Raw genomic sequence first — 20,812 nt, forward strand, 5'->3', positions numbered from 1 at the left:
TCCTGTCAGGGTTAAGTAGTCTGGACCAGTTAACGAGGCCCGAACCCAGCGGTGCCGCTAAGCCTGGCCTTCCTATTTCCATGTTTGACCAGAGCTGTCACTACGGCTGCTTGAGTCATCCCTACTCAGTGTCTACCTCCATCAGTGAGGCCTAATCACACAGGATGTTACCGCTCTGCTCCCCTCTGACACGGCTCTGTTTACATAAGTCGTCCCACATCAGGCCAAAGCTACCTTTGATCAATCTCCGTGCACCGCTCACTGCTTTCCCTCCACCTCGACCTCATGGGCCTTTCAAACCCAGCCGAGCAGCACCTCTCATGACTATTAGGTGCCTGCCTGTTTGCCTGTGAACAACACTGACTCAGCCGCCCTGCATGGGGAACTACGGCCTGCCAAGGAACCAAAATAGTTCTTCCTGTTAGACATTTTGTTTAATTCTGTCATAACACATCACACCCCATTCTCTTCCACCTCCTCCTCCTCCTCTTTCCCCCCGCCTCCCAGGTTTCTCTATGAGCTCTCCCAGATTCCTGACTTTGCAGGCCGAGCTCACTGCATCATCTTCCAGTCAGTTTTCCTCGATACCATCTCTTCCATCCGTCGCAAGGTGGAGATTATCTCCAATGTCTGCAAAGTAAGAATATCATGTCACCAAACACAGCTTTAGAATTGTCACTGAACTATTGCAATGTCTGCTAACCTAAGGGCTCTGTGTGTGTGTGTGTGTCTGTGTGTGTCAGGAGATGCTAGAGTGCAATAATTTGCGAGTTATAATGGGACTGGTATTAGCATTTGGGAACTATATGAACGGAGGAAACAGGACGAGAGGCCAAGCTGATGGCTTTGGACTGGAGATCCTCCCTAAACTAAAGGATGTCAAAAGCAGGGTAACACGTGTTTTCAGATTTTATATCCACAATCTTATCAAAGTGCCATCTTTTGCCATTTTTTGGTAAACATGCTGCTGATATTATTGAACTAAAAAAATGACTTCTTCCTCAGGACAATCGTATGAATCTGGTGGATTATGTGGGTTTATACTACCTACGTAATTTTGACATGGTAAGGTACCTTCAATTTAACTTACAAACTTTTACAATCTCAAAAAAATCCTATTAGTACTGCTTATATTATGTTCTTCCATGTTTATTGTGTTGCTCCAGCATGCAGGAACAGAGAAGAGTGTGTTCCCTTTGCCTGAGCCACAGGATTTCTTCCAGGCTGGTCAGGTTAAGTTTGATGACCTCACCAAGGACATTAGGAAGCTGAAGAGAGATTTGACTGGTAGGACATGACCTTTTGTTTTGGTTTAAAAGTATAAATGGACTTAATTTCTGTAGTACTTTTTTATTATTTAGTTTGTCTAACAGTCATTGAAAATCAGTCAGTGTCGCATAATCTACTGTTTTCTCTTAAAAGAACTGAGTTGATCAGTTCAAGTGTGAATGCAGATCCCATGTACTCTTGTTGCCCTTTGCACACAAGGTTGTGGGCGAGTACTGAATCTTGGAGAGCCTCAGGCACCTCTGTTGAGGTTCCAGACATTGTATCTTAGGAGTCATGATATGAGCACAGCATCTCCTGTTTCAGCACCAACGATGAAACTACAAACTGAGAGAGCATCTTCGTTTCTATGCCTGCAGAGCATTTAAAATATTAGTAGAATTTAAAAAGGACCCTCCAGATTAATCATGAAACATCACAGTGACAATTGGTGGTAGCTAGAATCGGCGACAATAGATATAAACACGCTTCTGGTGCACCATGTAGTGTCTTGGGCGCCAAGCCGCTCACTAACCCAGCCAGCCAGCCATTCAGTCTTGGCCTGGGCCATGCAGAGGTTAAAGGCAATGCCCTCCAGTGCCCCTGATGTCTGTGGTTATTTAAATCAACCAATAATATGGCATATGAAAGCAATTAGATAAGCTCTGCAGCTCTCCCCTACGTTTTTTAGATTGCTGTTAAAGCCCTCTCCTCTCTGACCTGAGGGAAAAATACAAAGAGTCTACTAAAGTACCCAGACCCACCTCAAGCTGTCACTCATTTATTAGGAAAAATGGAAGACTTGAAGACAATAAATGCAACATAAGGGCCCTCGTATTTGATCTCTGTTGCAACACAGTCTGGCACAGTAGTCCTCAGGGGCATTAGCATCACAAGGAAAGCATTGGATTCTGGATGTTTGGTGAGCTCCACCTATGACTCCCACCATTTTTATCCTCTCCAGCCGCCAGGAATAAATATTTATGCATGGCTATTATAAACCAGCCTAAAGAAAGCAACTGGTCTTAATTATAAAGCTAACACAGATCACTTCCATCCACACTGTGAATGGTTTCTGACACTGAGAAGCTAAGCCTGAATCACATCTAGGTTTACTCTCACTGTCTGGCTTTCACAAGCTGCCTGCCCCTCACCTGATCCTGAGGTGGCGACTGCAGTGGTCAGCAGTGTCTTGCCCCCAGCCCGGGGTCAGAGGTCAGGAGTCTTGGTGCTAGCAGAAATTCATCTCTCTCCAGATTTACCCACATCCTGCATGTCAGTGCTGACACAATTGTTCAACCATATTGGGTCTTACTAATACACTTTTCTGTATATTATATTCATATTTCTAAATATTTCTAGATATGTGTTCAGAAAAAGATGCCATATTTTCTTGCCTGTGTGTGAGTCTGGGTCCTCATCCGCTTGGCTGCCCTTTCCTTCACTGGCTTGTGCAGAAACATGATCCTCTTTTGATGGGGCTTCCTGTTTGGGGAGAGGGTGATGACCTCTTTCTGTGCTCTTCTCAGGGGGGAGAGGGATGAGTGGGAGGCCACGGGGACCTTAACCTACTGTAGGACTGTAGAGACAACTGTCTTCATTTTGTTTTGGACGCAGTTCAGGTGTGACAGAACAGCTGATGCAAAGCGTTTTTATTTTTTAAAAAAACGTCCACGTTATGAATAGCTATCATTCAATTCCTGTAGAGTTTAGCTGTATCATAAAAAGTTGATAATAGTTCTAGTGAGCACCTACATAAAGATCTCTTTAACTGCTGTGTAATTGGAGTGGACAGAGAGGCAGGGATACTACCGAATGAAATAGGATCAAATAAAAAGAAACAGTCAGAGCTCATTTGCTGCTCAGGGGAGTTTAGTGTTTCACAGAAGGCCTGTCCCAGGTTAGGCATTCATCACTGTGGCAAATCAGACAGTGTACTGATTTTAAATGGCCTTTAATGTCAGGTTCAGGCATGGCCTTTAGCCTGAGGTCTGTTTTACGATGGAGGCTCCGCTCGGTGCACCATGTGTGAAGTTAGCGTTCTGAGGTACTGTCACCACTTGTATGACCAAACAAAATGCCCAAGTTACACTAAATGTAAGTGTCATGGTTGATTTTCAGAGCAGTTGGAGAAAAGTAAGGGTCTTGAGAATCTGTACAATTATTTTGTTTATAAAGATACTGTAGAATTCTTTATGTATGATCAGCTATTATGGCAATTGCAGATAAATGTAGCATCTAACAGACTCCAGAGGACACTGTTGAACATGAACTTGGAATACAACATTTTTACCTCTTCTCATGTTATTTATTCTGATTTGATTTAGTGATTTATTCCAAACACGCAATGAAATTCAACATATATGCGAACAAGCAAAACATGCATAATAATACGAATATCAACAATCACAACAATTTTAGACAGAAGAACTGCACAATAGTTCCATTTACATGCCCAAAAAAGAGTGGGAAGAAGTCCAATTTATTTATTCCCACCCCCTCTTCCTAAAATATTATTAATAATATATATGTCCCTCTTTCTTTTACATTACTCTTTTATATTTATATGTCTATTCACACACACACTCATTCATCCATATACACATACATATGTACATACGTTTACAAATATACCCACAACATACAAGTACACATACACACATACAAATACACATACACACATACAAATACACATATAATCTTTTACCTATGCGTTTCTTAGTTGTGCTGGCGAATAAATAAATAAATAATAAATAACTCAAAGAAAGACACATATACATATATTTCTATTCTTGATAGATAAAGTGTAACCAGGACTCAGTATGCAATCCTTGCACCTGGTCAAAGGTGATTGCTGATGTGTATAAATAGGAATAAAAACAGGAATGTGCCTGAAAATAAAATTATTCCAACTTTATGTTCAGCGGTGTAGTAACCATTTTTCACGAGGAAGCACCACAGTGACTCTGAACACAGGTCAGTTTCTCGCGTGTGTCTCTCCTGATGTTTCTACCTGCCATTGCTGTATTTGTAAGTAAAATGTTGGAGAATGTTTGGCGATTTTATGAACCTGAACTGACACAGGCTGATTTATGGAGAGCAGAGAAGGGAGAAATGGTTCTAACAGAGACAGTCCCCTGGCTGGCCTCACCAAGTGAAAATATTCAGCTTTACTTCATACAGAAGATTACAGATAATAGGGGATCAGTGAAAGAGCTCAGGTGTAAATAACAAGAATATGCCGAGGACGGACACTGTACTGGTTTAATTTCAAATTAAAAGAAAAAAATAATATGACAAATGCTTCTGAAAATGTGTTTTAAAACGTCTAATTCTACATGCAGCTCTACATGCTACCATTTCAGTTACAGTATGCAGAAACCCCTCAGGGTATCAGACATTGGTCTATTATCATGTCATTATCATGTGTTTGTCTCCCTTGTTCTGTGTTTATACTCTATCATGATTCAGGGCTTCAGCGATGGGAGTTGGTGAGGCACTATGGCAACATTTGGCCATATTTCTGAGACAGGAACATTCATCAAATAACAAGTTCCCTCATATTGTGGTGCTCCGCAGGCTCCTCATCCACTGTTTAAGCATTTCCTTGATTCCACATTACAGTTGTGCATTGTCTTGTTGTGTTGTGACTTCCTGGTAGCAACACTGGGGGCTCTTGCTTACTGTGGTGAAGTCTTAAGTACATATTGACATCAAAGTTACCCATTTTGCAAACCACACAGGGTAAATCCTGGAGCAGAAATAATGCTGTCTTGTTTGTTTTTCTTCCCGTTTACTCCTACACTACCACCACCGTCTTTAGCCACATCGGTTGTGATGTTACTTTATCTCTCCTGGTATAGGATATTCTGCGATATTTCCTCCTGGAATGTTCTATAGATATATGTTTATAATGAATATTTCAGTTTTATTGTTGCATACTACAATGGATCTGGAGGGGTGTTTTTGTACAAAGTAGCTTTGATGTGGCTCATCTTTATTTTTTTTTTTTTATTTATTTATTTTTTTTCTGGTTAGTTATACTACTACTATATGACCTTCACCTGTCAAAGTCATGTGACGATTGCCAGTCATTTCAGCAATGTCTTGTTGAACCCCACAGCTGAGTTTGTGTTAGTAAAAACAACAGACAAAAACATAAAACTGAAACAGCTGCATCAGTAAAACTGCTGCTAAAACTCAGAATCTTAATGCCTTGGCGTGCAAGTGAATACAGCAATAAGTAAAACGTGAGAAATTTAATGATCCAAAGTGATGAATAAATTAAAAATCTTTAATATAGTATGTTAATATCTATAATTATCCTCTTGTTAATCAAAGTGTTTACTTTGTGTCATCTTGTCATGATTAATCAGAATATTTAGTCTGTAATGTACACTACTGTGTAAAAGTCTTTGGTTAATATTAGGATTGCTGGCTGATTAAAGTTATAATGACCACTCCTGTGCACATATGCATTTGTCAATCTCTGTATTAAGATAGAATCTGGATATATGGCAAGCAGTAAAAACAAAAGTTTCTGGGAAAAAATAGTTTCTGTGAACCAAAGTGGTATTTAGTGTGACCTCCCTTTGCATATAACATGTCTTTAACCCGTTTTTCAGACAGTATGAAATTTATTGCATTTATATTCTGATGTTTTATACCAGGTTTTATTCAACATACTGTATGTCGAATGTTTTTAGCTTTTTGTGTGTATTTTAGGGTGTGCACATATTTCATGTATTTTCTTGTTGTATCTGAAGAAAACCGAATGAGAAATGAATACGTATGCTCATTTCAACCCTGCAAAAACAACAAACCGAAGACTTTTGCACAGAATGGTAAATTTAAAAATTACAACTATTTACATATTTAAGATGGAGTTTGATAATGAGTTAACCACACAGTATTACGAAACATTTTCAGTAGTGCTACATTCTTATTATTATATTCTTATTATATAAAAACATTTTAGAATATATCAAAATAAATCCACTTAAATGTCGAAATGTTACTGTCACTCAGTGGTTCCCAGCCTTTTTTTTTCTCGTGACCCCATTTTAACATCACAAATTTCTGCTGACCCCAGACATTCAAAACGGAGACTTTTTTTTTCTAAAATAATTTGTTTTTGATCATGTATTAGTTTGCTATACTATGTTGCAAATAAACATTAATTTTAGCCGACATTTAGTCTATATAATGTATATTATTATGGACAGAGACAGAAAAGCCAGGTGTAGATTAATGCACAAAGTGAGTATTTTATTTTCTTTGGTCAGGATATGTACAGTCAGTCCAGCTTGGATCTCAACTCACCATATTGTTTTCATTAGTATTTTTTTATTTTTTTTTTTTTTATCAATTACTAGAAATTTCAGGTGACCCCATTTGAATTCCAGGTGACCCCAAGGTTGGAAAACACTGCTATAACTGTTTATGCCTCAAATTTAATACAACTGTGTAATCATTTAAAATAATTTTAGAATCTTATGACAAAATAGAATTAATGCACCACCTGATTTTTTTTTTTTTTTTTTAGATTGTGAGGCTCTTTGTTACACAGGCAGAACATGAAACTGCCTTATGTTGAGCTACTGAGGTCATTTTTTAGACACCTTAAATGGCATCTTTTACTTACAGGAAATCCCTGCATCTGAGTGAAGTCCTCCGTAATGTATTGTCAGTCTAAGACAATGTCCCCAACTGGAGCTTTTCGTTTTTATTCTTTACAGCTGCTGTGTTTTGTGGGCTTCCTCCTTGCAGCCTTTGCTGTCTGGACCACATTTGGAAGCGAGCCGCTGCTAAATTGTAGACTTGCTGTTTTGAACACTGTTTTAATGGGTTCTTTTGAGTTGGGGGGATTTCTGGTAAGGAAATGCGGTATGTCCAAACAGGATATTTTGGTTGTTGTGTTTGTATGGTTGCTGATTTCTGTTTTCTATTTTGATAACTGTTGGCTCTCACTATTCACAAATTTAAAAACTGTCCTGGAATCCAGATTGTGTGGCTGAATGTAGTTACTGCTCTGTTTTAAAGCTCTGACTTTGTGCATCGTCTTCAATTTATTAAGACAGCCAATAAAAAAGATGTAATGCACTGAGTTTACCGAGCTGCAGGTGCACTCACATGCCCCGCATCAAACGTGAGAACGAAACTCTAACCTAATAGCGGCGATGCAGTGAACTCAGACACCGGCCAGACCTGTTAATGTTCGTGTTGTGTTGCAGTACTATTTAGCTATGCAGTCATAAGAAAGTTAAGGTATTTATTGCAGCCATTAATGACTTACAGGTTAGAGGAATGTGCCAAGTTCTTTCACCAGGCTTACAGTTGAGAGGAAATGGGAAAGGTTCGACTGGAGCACGCTCCGTCACTGTTTCCTCTGAGCGTGAGTCGGGTCATTTGGCATCATAAAGAAAACCCATCCGCAAACAGCAAACAGATCTGCCATGTGCACTCAATATAGCCACAATTTAATTGAGCCGTTAGTTACACCTTTACATAATATAATTACATAGAAGCAGCATATACAGCCATATAAAAAGTGTTACTGATATGCAAAAAAAAAAGACCTGAATGCTCTCCGTAAATAGAACCAGCTGATAAAAGTGCACGCAAGGGAAATAATATTACAATAATAACTAAACTTTTAACTGTTCACATCTTTTTTCTGTATCTGTCATACTCTGTTTTCTTTTTCTCCTAATGCTGTTATTATCTCTCCCTTTAAATTAAGGGGTGTTCTTTGGGTTCTATCGTGACCTTTTTATGGGATGTATAAAGTTAGATATTTTAGGCAGTATTGTAATAAATTTAAACATAGTTCAAGACAAGAAATCATGTGTTTCCTTTGCCCACATTTTTATGAAGTTAATTTGAAGTTCTTTACCTAGATCGTTAATTATGTTCTTTCTATTTTTTTTATTTATATCCTTGAATGAGTTTTATATATGCCAGACATGTTTGTGCTTGTTTGGTTGTTAAGATTTCCCTGCTCCCTTTCTTTGCTCTCTTTAGCGTGTGAAAAAGATGTGCAGAGGGTTTGCTCCAAATCGTCAGATGAACACCTCCAGCCCTTCAAATCAAAGATGGAGGGATTTATCTCTGGTGGTGAGTGAGGATACTGTTCTTATCTGTAGCATTTGTCAGTGTTGGTCTTGTTAAGTAGTTTTCATTTAAATATGTAATGATATCTAATAATCCGGAATATTGACTTATGTTGTATATACTGAAGCATTATTCTAGTTGTTCCACACCTTTTTTGGCTCATGACCCTATTTTAACATCACAAATTTCTGGTGACCCCAGACATTCAAAACGAAGACTTTTTTTTTTTTTTTTTTTCTAAAACTAATATGTTTTTGATCATGTAATAGCTTGCTATACTATGTTGCAAATAAACGTTAATTTTATATGATATTTAGGCTATATAATGTATATGATTATGGACGGAGGCAGAAAAGTCAGGTGTAGATTATTGCACAAAGTGAGAATTTTATTTTCCTCGGTCGGGATAGGTACAGCCAGTCCAGCTTGTATTTACAAGACTGTAAATTAATACTGAACAAACAATAATTCAAAGATGAATCATGCAAGAGCTGCAGCATCTGAAACCGAACACAATGAACATTGGAAAGATAAACAGTACCACAGTTTCAGCTTCAAAGTTTGTCACGTCTTGTATGTATTGTAATTCTCTCTCAACTCACCATATATTTTTTATTAGTAAGTTTTTCTTTTCATTTTTAGCAATTACTAGAAATTTCAGGCGACCCCATTTGAATTCCAGGTGACCCCACGTGGGGTCCTGACCCCAAGGTTGAAAAACACTGCACCATTCTGTTCTGATTCTTTTTTTTTTTTTTTTTTAACTTGAGGAAAGTACAGCGATAAAATGATTAATGTCCTGAATTTCAAGATCAAATCACATCAAACACACTGACATCCTCATGGACAGTTACAATGGATGTTTTTCCCTCAGTCCAGCTCATAAGTTGGCCTGTCGCATGTAAAATTTTGAGGTACCCTGAAGAAAATTGTCAGTATCTTCAAAGATGAAACATTCATTTGGACAGAGGATTTACAGCCAACCTTACAGAGATAGAAAAGCCCTGTTTTCACCCAGACACCCAGCATGGGACCTTTAAAAAGAGGAAGGTATAATTATGTTTTTGCCATGTCAGACAGTCAGCTGGGTGGTGCAGAATCTGCCTCTTCGTGCATGTGTGTGTGTTTGGTCTTGCTGGGAGAGGGCGTCTTGGTGTGCTGTAAGACAGCATGAGGACAGGAGTCTACAGGCCTGTAGAAGGGATCACATTGCCCCTAACATGGTTCTCATGTACTCTTGGCTGCCATAAAGCTGGCAGGACATCTCTGGCTGTGGCCTTGTAAAGACTGGCCAGCCTCAGTGGATCAGACCTGGGGACCACCGTGACAGGAGCAGAACTCCCTAAAACACACTCTGATCATCTCACCATCTGTCCCCTTTCTGACCCAGACACTGGTACTCACCCATTCCGATCATTCTCACAATATAGGTAGTAGCTTCCTACATATCCGTTGCATCAACTGAACTCATAGTTTTGAACAGCATAAATTTCACTAACAATTCCAGTACCAGCATTTTTATTCATGTCATGGAAAAAATAGAAACTACAAATTACACTTTAGGTTAATAAGTTTATGGGACATAAACTGGAAGAGAAAGAACAGAACATTCTGCAAAATAACCTTCAACCTAGATTACTTTTGCTCAGCAGGGATGGAGAGGTGGAGTGTAAGAATATAAACATACATGCTTCAGTTGGTTAATTATTAAAGGTAACTGTGTACACATTTCCAAGAGTTATGGCTCATTTGCCATTGATGTGATGGTCCATGCTGGGCATTAGACACCCATAGACTGTTCAACATGTTCATTTCTCCAGAGCTTTATTATACACAAACCTTCCTCTGCATCCGACCTAATCCCATTAAGGCATTTAAGTTTGCCACAGAGGGTGCCATCTTTTTCTCCTGCCGTCACATGAGTAATCTGATTCATTTGTCCTCAGTGCATCTGTCCTGGTAGTTCAGAATTTATGTCACACTCGTACACATCTTGGGGCATTTGCTGTCCTATCTTTTTTACATCTGTTTTCGATAGTTTAGACAGAGGATGTCTACAGAAAGCATGTGGTGAGACAGAAAGAGATGAGTGAAAGTCCCCTCCTGCAATCAAACCAGAGATGTTGCAGAAATATTTTATGTGTCTTAAAATGCAGCAGGACACCTGAAATTTTTACATATAATATGTCAAGGCTGAAAGCAACACATCTTCATCTTATTGGCATAGAAGTGGGAATCCGAGAGACATAAATATGTAAACCATCAATGTTTTAGTCATTTTAGTCGACCGGTCCCACAAGCATTAATGCAATATGTATTTTATCATAGCCTTAGTCTCACCTTGTCCCATAGAAACACTTTTTCAAAACCACAATGTTTCTGTGGCACAATAAGTAGACCATATTAAAAGGCTAATTCCCTACAGTAGATCCAGAAGGCCAGGGAGTGATGAAACAATAAGCAAACCAAAGAAAATTTAAATGAGGTAACTCATGGATTGTATCCACATGTTTGGGGTACATGGTGAAAATTTGTGGAGAGTCTGTGTTTGCTGTGCCATTACTGAGAAGATGTTTGTTATTTCATACCAGGCCTGTGCTTGGATCATGTACTCTTGAAGTGGAAATTTGCCATGACATCGTTGTAGTTAGTTTTTCCACCTGAACTACCTCTAAAACTCTCCCATGAGTCTTGGTCAGTATCACAGAACATTTGAAAGGATTTAAAACCACTGCAGTTGCCACTGGCTACATAATGATGTTAGTTTGCAAAGGCACACATCTTGAACATAAACTTTGCAGTGGAATACTTGTAAACCTTTCTTTCATAAATAGAATTCCTCGAGCTGTTGCCCATGCTTTGGGAGGACCGGGTTGTAATCATTGTTCGTGATGATTCCATGACTTCAAAAGGCAAAACAAAGCAACAGCGCTCAGATCAAAGAGAGACCGAGGCTCTTAAAGGCTGACTCATCAGTCAATGAGTGAATTTCACACTCAGGTAAATGCACAGGCAGCTGACCACAGATGCACGTGTTACACACATTTAGAATTTAATATTAAAATTGGTTCAGTAATACATCAGATGCCTGAAGCATTGTGGAATAACTTCCTCCTAATACAAAAGGATCAAAGTATAACAGACAATAAACACATGAAGACATAAGTTCATACTGAGAGTTTGTGTTTCTGAGTCGCACTGACCCATAACCCAGCCTGTGGTGAAGCTCACAGCGGGGTTTGCAGGTGAACCCAAACGCCCTGCACTCTGCCTCTTAAACTTGCCTGTGTGATCTCTCCCAGATTTAACTGAGGATTCCTCTGAAATCCAGTGATCCATTCTCTTGTAAGACTACTCCCTCTCTAGTCTCATCATGCTTTGAATCCTGTTTGAGCTTAGTACCATCTACCCTCTGGAATTTTTGCTGTATTATATTTTTCTTCATTCTCACTGTTGACTTAAGTTTGCATAGTTTTACTTAATATGATCTCATTCGCTGATTTCCTTGGAATGTTCCTTTGGATTTTCTGAACATTTCACCTTTCTACAGCGAGAATTATTCTCTTATGTTAAACACAAAAATGCCGCCTAGATCAAAACATAGATGCTTTAACATCTAATCAGCCACCTTTTTGTTTTCCGTTTAATAGGAGCTCTTTGAAACCTCTGGGGATACACTGGCGGGCATATTTTTCATGTTGAATACACGGCATGACTAATTGAAAACAAATTCCAGCTTTTAATCTTAGCTTGTGTGAGTCTAATTTCACTGCCTCTCTTAGGAAACGCATGTGTATCATCACATCCTTGAGCTTTCTTAGTTGTCAGTGAGTCAGAATCCAATAACCCAAAATTCCACTTGTTCAGATGGCGGTGAATTACGTAGACTGAGTAGAATTAAAACATAACAACGGTCCAAAGACTTCTGGAAGTCTTTGTCTGTGTGTCTAAGGACGAGGTGGTGGGGGATGGAGAAGGATGCCTAAGGTCCACAACATCCCTCTTAGGATACTCTGTATCTCTTTGTTATCTGGCTGCTAGGTAAAACAGTGGTTTGGAAAAGTGTGTCAGAGTTTTAAAGCCCTAATTTATTGTCCCTCTCAGCATGCACGTCTCATAACTTTCTAGTTAGCGACTACTGGTTTCATGTTTACACAGGGAGCGGAGGAAGAGAAACTTCACACATCCTCTCTCTGAGCTGCTCTCTCTCTCTCTCCCTCTCCCTCTCTCTCCCTCTCTCTTCCCCTCAGCCTCTCGGCACCAGTGCCACCTCTGCATAGTCGCACCAGAGGGGTACCTCAGGCGCCAGCCTGACCCCCACTGAGACTAACGCCATTGGTCACGGCCCCTCTCCTCGTCCCCCTCCTCTGACTATCCAGACATGGCCACCCCCTTCATTAGGTTTACCTCAGCCCCCTTGCTCAAATACATGTAAAAAAGGAGTAAAAGTAAAAGGGGTGGTTGGTCGGTGGCTTAAGCTCACCTTCTCCCAAAAGACCCCCAAACCTGCCTTTGAACAATTTTTTGGAGACTTCCCCCTCTTAAATCTTAAAGTAGAAAAGGTCCCCCATCATTGTAAAAGGGATGAATCTGGAAAAATGCAATAAATCTGAGATCACAGGCACTCTCTGGCCCTAGATAAATTCTTGCACCTCGGCCTGGCCCGCCGCACACATCTGCCTTGCATTTGGACACTTTTACATGGCAGGAGTCCACAGGAGCCTCCAGTTCCCAAGCCTCTCTGCTCAACCCTACACCCCTGCCTCAGCTAGAACACGCACATGTATGTAGTCACACACACAAACACACACACACCTCCTGAAAAAACAGACTGCAGCTCACCCGCCCCAACCCCAGGCGTCACAGGCTCACACTCCCATGTGTCAACACACTCACACAGAAGCATGTCAAACTTTACAATGTGCTTAACTGTCACTTGGATAACGTGCTCCCTGTGTCAGTGACATCTCAACCCAGAGCCCTTCTTCCTCTATTCTCCCTCCTTGATAATGCAACAGATGACTACTGAACACAGCGCCCCCCACTGGACTCCCCCAGTGGTGTGTGGTCAGTTATCAGTGGCTGCCAGTGGAAACATTTAGGATATCTATGATAGACAAAGCTGTAATCTGATCTGTCACATGATCTGTCTTAACTGCATATTTTTCCTTTTTTCAGCTCAAAAGGAGCATTCTGCGGAAGAGGACCGTCTTAATGCAGCACAGAAAAGGTAAATTACAATCCCAAGACATCTTTACAGTTATGAATGAACTATCATATCTGTTTGGATGGAAAATGCAGATATTTTCTGTGTGTTTCATCGCTCAACTTTATCTACAATTTCACATTTATGTCAAGATTCCTGAAAAGCACTAAGGAATTCTTCCAAGTGTTATGGATTATAAATATCATATAGCAGTTGTTGAGTTACATAGCATGCCTCGCATGGATAACAGCTGGCATCTGATTGTACAGTTACATACAGTACCAGCTGATAAGGTTTTGGTAAGATGCAGAGACTTATCAGTATTGTGGTTCATAGCCTTTGCTGAAAACTGCAAGATAACCTTTATTAGAGCCCAGTTTTTGGATGAAGTGGATTATCTTGAAGGATTAGACACCATTTGATTTATGCACAAAAGTTAATTTCAAGTTAAATATTCCCCTGTGGTGATTTACAAGCTTTTTTCTAATCATTTGTCTTAAAGATAAATTGACAAGATATCCACATTTGTAGAAAAAGTAATGAATGTATAACATGCAGTGTAGTGTATTTTAAGTCTGGACACCCTGTGCTTCCTCCCCTACAGTTCCTATCATTCTTATCTGCCATGTTTTGTGCAGAAGACTCCTGAGAGTCTTCTGAGGCATCTGATTTATAGGCATAAGACACACTGGCAGCCGCTTAGCTCGTGTTCAAGCGAAATCATATCTGGAACATTTCATATTGGAAAAAGATGGTGGAGCAGACAAACAAAGCAAATAGATTATTTTTGCCTTGTTTGGATAGAGAGCAGAATTGTTTGCTTTAAATCGTAACTCTCCCACTTCCAAAATAAATCACGAAAGCACATAAAGGAGAAAGTGAAAGACGCCGGACACAAGAAAATGGAAACTATAAACAATTAGGAAGCTGATTGCTTTGGACAATACTATAACTCAGCTAATGGTTCCAGACTGCTCTGTTTCATGTTGCTGTTTTTAAGCCAGTAGAGTTGCTTAGGGACAACTGCAGCCCTCTCTCTCCTGGTCTCTGACCCCCGCCCTTACTGTGGCTGTGTAGTGATATCTCTGTCCACTAGAATCGACAGACGTGTGTGTGTCTGTGTGTGTGCACCCGCTTTGGCATGAGTGACACCACTGTAATGAAGGTGTTGAACTTGGAAGGGAATATTGATCAAAAGGGCCCCACAGCTGACAGCACCTTTGCCTTTAATGAAGTTTTCCTTTAATTTCATCTAAAGAGGGGACTGGCTGACTGGCGCTAGGTAAAGCAGGACAAGGGGGCGGGGGGCTCTTTCTCAGATTCCCACAGAGCCACCTCGTAAAAGTGACACGCTGTTGATGAATATGGGCGTCAGCGGGCTCAGCGGGCTCACCAGGCCCTGGGTGGGCTCACATCTGCACTGGATGAGGGATCGTCACAGAAACACACAACAGCAGCAGCGGCTGCAACATTATGGCTCTGTGTTAATAAAGGAAATAGACAACACATCCTTAGTGCTACCTAATACCTCCACCTCTGACTCATGAGGATTCAGAGGGTTTACACGGCAGCCATGGGTGAGAGGGGCCTGGCATGGTCGGTGAAGCCAAACCCAGCATCAACATAGTGATAAGAATAAGGCCAAGGTTTTGCAGTTGAAGTTTTGTATCTGGTTAAATTCACATTTGTATTTACTTTCTGGAAACGTAAATGAAATGAATTCTTAGTATGTTTGAGGTCAAACATCTCAAACATTTAACCAATTTGTGAGAAAATTCAGATTTTTTTTTTTTTTTTAGAAAGACTTACTATGCAACTGTATTTTTCTGTAATAATAAATTACTATTATTATTTATTTTTTTAACAATGCAAAATTACAAATAACAACTGTCTAAAATAAAGTCAGCCAAAGTTTAATAATCATTTTGCCCACCTTTGACTTTACTTACTTACTTACCATTGTTATTTTGTTTCAAATATTTTTATTTCGAAGCTTCGTCACAGTACAGGTTTGAAATTCCTCAATTAGCACACTGTGCTTCATTTTTAATATCAATACAACACAACAAACACACATTCAGAAATAAACAGCCTTGATAAAGTGAGAGAAGAAGAGAAAAGAAGAAAAAAGAAAGAACAAAACAAAACAAAAAAAATTTAACATATCATCCACCCCCCAAACCCCCCTCCCTATCCCCAGAGCCATTAACATAGGTTGGTGTAGTGCTACGCTTTGGGCTACTGCTTATGTAGTGGATCTTAACTTTTTGGCCCTTCCACATATGACATCACTGATTTCCAATTTTTTTCAAATTCTCCCAGCTTGTCATTAAGTGTGTATCTAATCCTTTCTAAGTGAACGGTGTCCATCATTGCTGTTATCCAGGCTTTAAAAGCTGGTGTCTCTTTTGACTTCCACAACAGGAGTTATTGTTATTTTGGATAATGAAATTAATTAATAAACTAAAGTAGTTGGTTAATTTATAGATCAAATGTGATTGAAATTCGTATATTGATTGATAATATAATCCCAATTCCAAAATTTCACAAAACATGATAAACTATGAACTGTCAGCTAGACCTACCAACAAAAAAGCTCCTGTAAAGTTTTCTTACCCCAGTGTAACCTTAATGAAAATGACATTTCCATCAACTTTATTTCTGTTTTTTTCTTTTGAAAAGTTTTTTGGACTGTCAACAGTGAGTGACGAGGCCTTTCCACCACATGCAGTCCTCATTTGTCTACTTCATGTTTGGGTTCCACTGGGGTTTTCTGGTTCTGTCCACAGTTCCATCTCATTAAGTTCTCTTTTCCCACATCTTGCTCAGTTTCATTTGGCGCAACTGCCACATTTACAGTCACCATGCAGCTATAGATTAGTTCAGGTTGGTATATACACACTTGTACACTGATGGTTGCAGAATCAGCCGACAGCACTGAGTTTACTTCTGTAATCTTTTTACTGAGGAAACAAAGGAATGTAGAGTTGCCTGTCCAAATATTTCCCTGATTCTCACGGCTGCTCATGGTTTTGTAATGGGTCTTTTTTTATAGCTGTCAGTGAGGAATGCCGGCTGTGGGTGCTGCAGTAAACCCTCTCACGGCAATGGCATCATAGCATGGATTACAGAAGTTTAGGGGTGTTTGTGTCCATGTGCATATGAGCGGAATTGTTCTGCGCTCACAAATTTACTGAGTCCTGCCTGATTTTGTTTATGTTTTCTAGGTGTGCTCGCATGTGTGAGTGTATTTGCATCTGTTTTGAGTGAAGGTTTGTGTATCTGCTTCTTGCATATGCTGAGGAGAGTGAAAGGAAAGGCACCGGGCTTGTGGCTTGATTTGTGCCTGCTTTGACATGATGACCCAGGGTCAGGAGAGGAGCTGATAGAGAGGAGACCCTGTTCATCATGCCAGACCTGGCCGGCTGCAACAAAGCTACCTGGGACTGCATGTCTGTTTGGTCAATCTAAACATCCCACAGCTTTGTTCCTGATTTCTTTTGTACAGGATGATCTACAACACTCCTTTTTTGAGCATCCCAGCAAAATGACGCATCACCAGGAAATGGGAAGCAGGCTCACGCAAAAGTGCTTTTTTTTCTAGCTTGTAGCAGAGCGTCTGGGCAGCATATTGCACCATTTCATTCTGCATGAACATGTCTTACATTAGCGTCGCAAAAGCCACCTAGCATCTGGAGGTCAGAGTCTATCTGGGTGTCAATGGGACAGGGAACATCTCTTGAATCATTGCCCCCTTTTATCAATCCTTTGACAGGCACGGCTAGAAAATGTCTTTCATGTTTGGGTTAGGGAGGGAATTTGGAGCAGCAGGCTGCTTTTCATGCCCCATGTGTGCTGCTGAGAGCCTTGCAAAGAGTTCAGATTTGGTTACAATCGAATTAGGCTCAGGAGCTGCCCTACAACAGTGCTACAGTCTATCCCAGTAAATAGAAGTACAGCATAAAAATCACAAAAAGAGTGTATTCAGAGTGTTTTTATGTATGCACACCTGTCTGGCTTATTTCACATGTCAAATCATTTACATCTTTGATCGTCTGCCAGTAAATATGTTCCTGAAGCTGTTTGTGTATGTTTGCGCAGACGAGTGTGTGCGCGTTAGTGTGTCAGCCGGTGTGTTGCTGTGTCTGGAGGAGCGGTAGTCTGTTCTTGGTTGTCTCCATCTCCTCTGGCAGTCTTCCCCTGCAGGCTGTGGAGGTCAATGTGATAATGGAGCCACCGCTACTGGCTCTCCCCCATGGCCCAGCAGGGTGGACACTCACTTTCCAGCTCTGTTTCTCGCCTCAGTGTTTGACTCTCTATCCATCATTTTCTGTGTGTACCATGTCTGTGTTGCACTTATTTTGAACCTAAAAATCTTTGTTTTTCCTAGGCCTTTAGTCCATGTATATTTTAACACAGGTCTTTGTAAGAACATCATATTATTATTTATTTGGATATCATAACAAAATTATACCATTATTTATTTTGATATTATTTATTGTTGTGTATATAGAATGACTCTACAAGCATTCTGTATGTGTTCTGTTTTTCCTCAACAGTTTCCAGGACATGGTGAGCTACTTTGGAGTCAAACCAAAGCCAGGAGAGAAGGAAGTGTCCCCGAATTATGTCTTTATGCTCTGGTATGAATTCTGCAATGACTTTAAGAATACATGGAAACGACAAAGCAAGAACATCTCCCAAGAGAGGTGAGTTGGTTTGGAATGGAATTCCTTCTCTTTACGATGAACATTTTTGTAAAATCATCCTTAAATTCTGATCTTGTTTGTGTTCAGTGGAGATACAGTATTTTTGCCAATATGTCACAAACTTGTAAAAAACTATTTTTGTCTCACTACAAAGTAAAAATTGAAAATTACCACCAAAAAAAATGCATGTACAATAAAGCAAATAAAGTGCAAGACACACAAAAATATTTTATAAATTAGTTGGGATTTTTTTTGCATTTATTCAAATTGATGCTTGTTTTGGTGCACCTGTAATAGCTTAATGTAAGATATATCTCCTTGACATATATTCTTATTTCAAGACAATAGCACCAGAATTGGCTAACATATTTTTCTTTTTTCTGAGATAATAAATCTCAAATGTTTTCTTTGTGTCCAGATAAATGTGCTTGTTTTTGACTGGATGCACAAGATTTCTGTTGGCTTCTTTGAGACTACATATTTTTACTTCTTTTAGAAATTAGTGCCACTGAAATTTTCCTGTTCTCTTGGCAGATCATTTTATTTGTGTAATATTTCCTCATTACCTCCGCCAAGGAGGTTATGTTTTTGCCGGCGTTGGTTTGTCTTTCTGTCTGTTTGTCCATGTGCAAGATAGCTCAAAAAGTTATGGACGAATTTTGAGGAAATTTTCAGGAAATGTTGATACTGGCACAAGGAACAAATGACATTTTGGTGGTGATCGGGGGGGTGGGGTGGCACTGATCTGCCTTGGCGGAGGTCTGTGCTCTCCGAGTGCTTTTCTAGATTTATACCTTTTTTCTTGCTCTTTAGAGCAGAACAGCATGCATGTCATCCCATCTCTCCCTTGCTCTTCCTGCCTCTAGTATCATAATAAGGTAGGCATGGCCAAAAAACTATCTTTAAAAACCCTGTGAATGAGGATATCCTGGACGGGCAGTATGGACACAATCACCCAAACTTTCTCCATCCATCCCTTTATATGTTCTTGAATGACTAAGGCTGTAATCAATGTATGTGATGGACATTTGCCTTTCCAAATAAAAAAGTAATTAATAAATAAATAAATAAATAACCCTGTGGATGGATGCTTAACCATCCACAGACCATGGGCTTCATGTTAATTATTGCTAATTGTGCCACATTGATGCTTAGATGCTGGAGTGTAAATTGGCACAGAGAGGGAGTCCATCAAAGACGAGACAACTCAAGGCCTCAGTCCTATGTCGAAAGAACTAAACATGAATTTACGATGTTTCCTCTGACCTGAGGCGTCGTGTCTGGGGAGGCATTCCACTGAGGGACAGCAGACCCTCCTGGCGGCCGCCTGGCTTTATTAGCTAGCGTACAGGGACCTGTGGCTGTTAAAAGGGTGTACGTTATGCGAGAACTGATAAACACTGTAATGATGCTGGATGTTCAGCCTAAAGGGCAGAAGCAATGCACGTGCTGAGAAGACAGCAACTACAAAGCTGTCTGTTACTGTATGGTCACTTTTGGTTGTAGTTCCGAGTATGAAATAGTACCTTTGTGGCTCTTCACATTCTTTCCTTCAGTTTTGAATGAATTTTGACTTGCGTAACTGGCGTCCTTCACACTTTCGGTCAACCCACTGTCCAGTCTGATGTGAACTGAGCCTTCTTCCTTTGCTATGAGATGTAAGAGTTAATGATTTTACAGCCCTGCCATGGATCCATGTGCTCACTCTAAGTTGTTTACTAGGTAATCGTGCCTCATGTTACACACAGCTGATTGTGCTTATGTACAATTAACTTTATTTTAAATACTGTTTGCACACTCATAAAAACCAAGTGTTTTTAAAGGCTGCCTCATTATCTCATCAACCCACTGTCATTCTCCACTGCCTCTCACTTATGGGGCTTTCACTGGCCACAAACTCCAGAGAGGATCAGTGAATGTGTGTTTTGTGTGTGTGAGACACTACATGGATCTATGACACAGGGTCCCCTAGGGAGATACTTAAATGTCATGCTCTTAGAGACAGTTTATCAAGACCCAGTGTTGAGGGGCAGGTCTCTTTGCATGGTTTTCAGTAGTTGTAAAAGTGGCATTTTCATTATTTAGTTCAGTTGGCTGTATTTTTAGGTGGTCTGAGAGGAAGCAAGGGTAGAAAAATGTACCCATGATGGAGGAGGAGTTTGGCCAAAAAGACTGACTCTACCACTTGTGATATTTAAGGTTAAATTTTTCTGCAGCATAAAAAAAACAGTCTATATACAGTCTATGCTTATGACAGAGAGGACAGCTGCAGGATGTATTTTGTAAGAGTGATATCTACCTACTGTAGCTTTCAGTATGATGTTCTACTTTTAAAATTCCTTGGACAAGTTCTTTTCAAATTCAGTTTGGCTTTTTTCCCCCCATAGGTTGAAGGAAGCTCAAGAAAACATCAAGAAGATCACGGCAGAGAAAAGAGTTGAAACCAAGAAGATCAATGCCAACAGTCTGGTAAGAACTCATCTACATACACCAGAGAAATGGAATTTCCTGTAAGCTT

The 20,812-nt window shown here is 40.0% G+C and overlaps 1 protein-coding gene across 2 annotated transcripts in view; it reads left to right on the top strand.

Moving 5' to 3' along the window:
• LOC115413134 (formin) overlaps nucleotides 1–20,812 on the top strand; it is a 51,751-nt gene that overhangs the window by 29,068 nt on the left and 1,871 nt on the right. For both annotated transcript variants that reach the window (XM_030125872.1, XM_030125871.1), the window contains 8 exons: nucleotides 508–637; nucleotides 744–890; nucleotides 1,006–1,065; nucleotides 1,167–1,287; nucleotides 8,290–8,382; nucleotides 13,558–13,609; nucleotides 18,145–18,294; nucleotides 20,682–20,763. In XM_030125872.1, coding sequence (XP_029981732.1) covers nucleotides 508–637; nucleotides 744–890; nucleotides 1,006–1,065; nucleotides 1,167–1,287; nucleotides 8,290–8,382; nucleotides 13,558–13,609; nucleotides 18,145–18,294; nucleotides 20,682–20,763 — 835 coding nt within the window. The remainder of the gene's footprint in view (nucleotides 1–507; nucleotides 638–743; nucleotides 891–1,005; nucleotides 1,066–1,166; nucleotides 1,288–8,289; nucleotides 8,383–13,557; nucleotides 13,610–18,144; nucleotides 18,295–20,681; nucleotides 20,764–20,812) is intronic.

This window comes from Sphaeramia orbicularis, chromosome 22 (assembly GCF_902148855.1).
Source record: "Sphaeramia orbicularis chromosome 22, fSphaOr1.1, whole genome shotgun sequence".
Taxonomy (NCBI): domain Eukaryota; kingdom Metazoa; phylum Chordata; class Actinopteri; order Kurtiformes; family Apogonidae; genus Sphaeramia; species Sphaeramia orbicularis.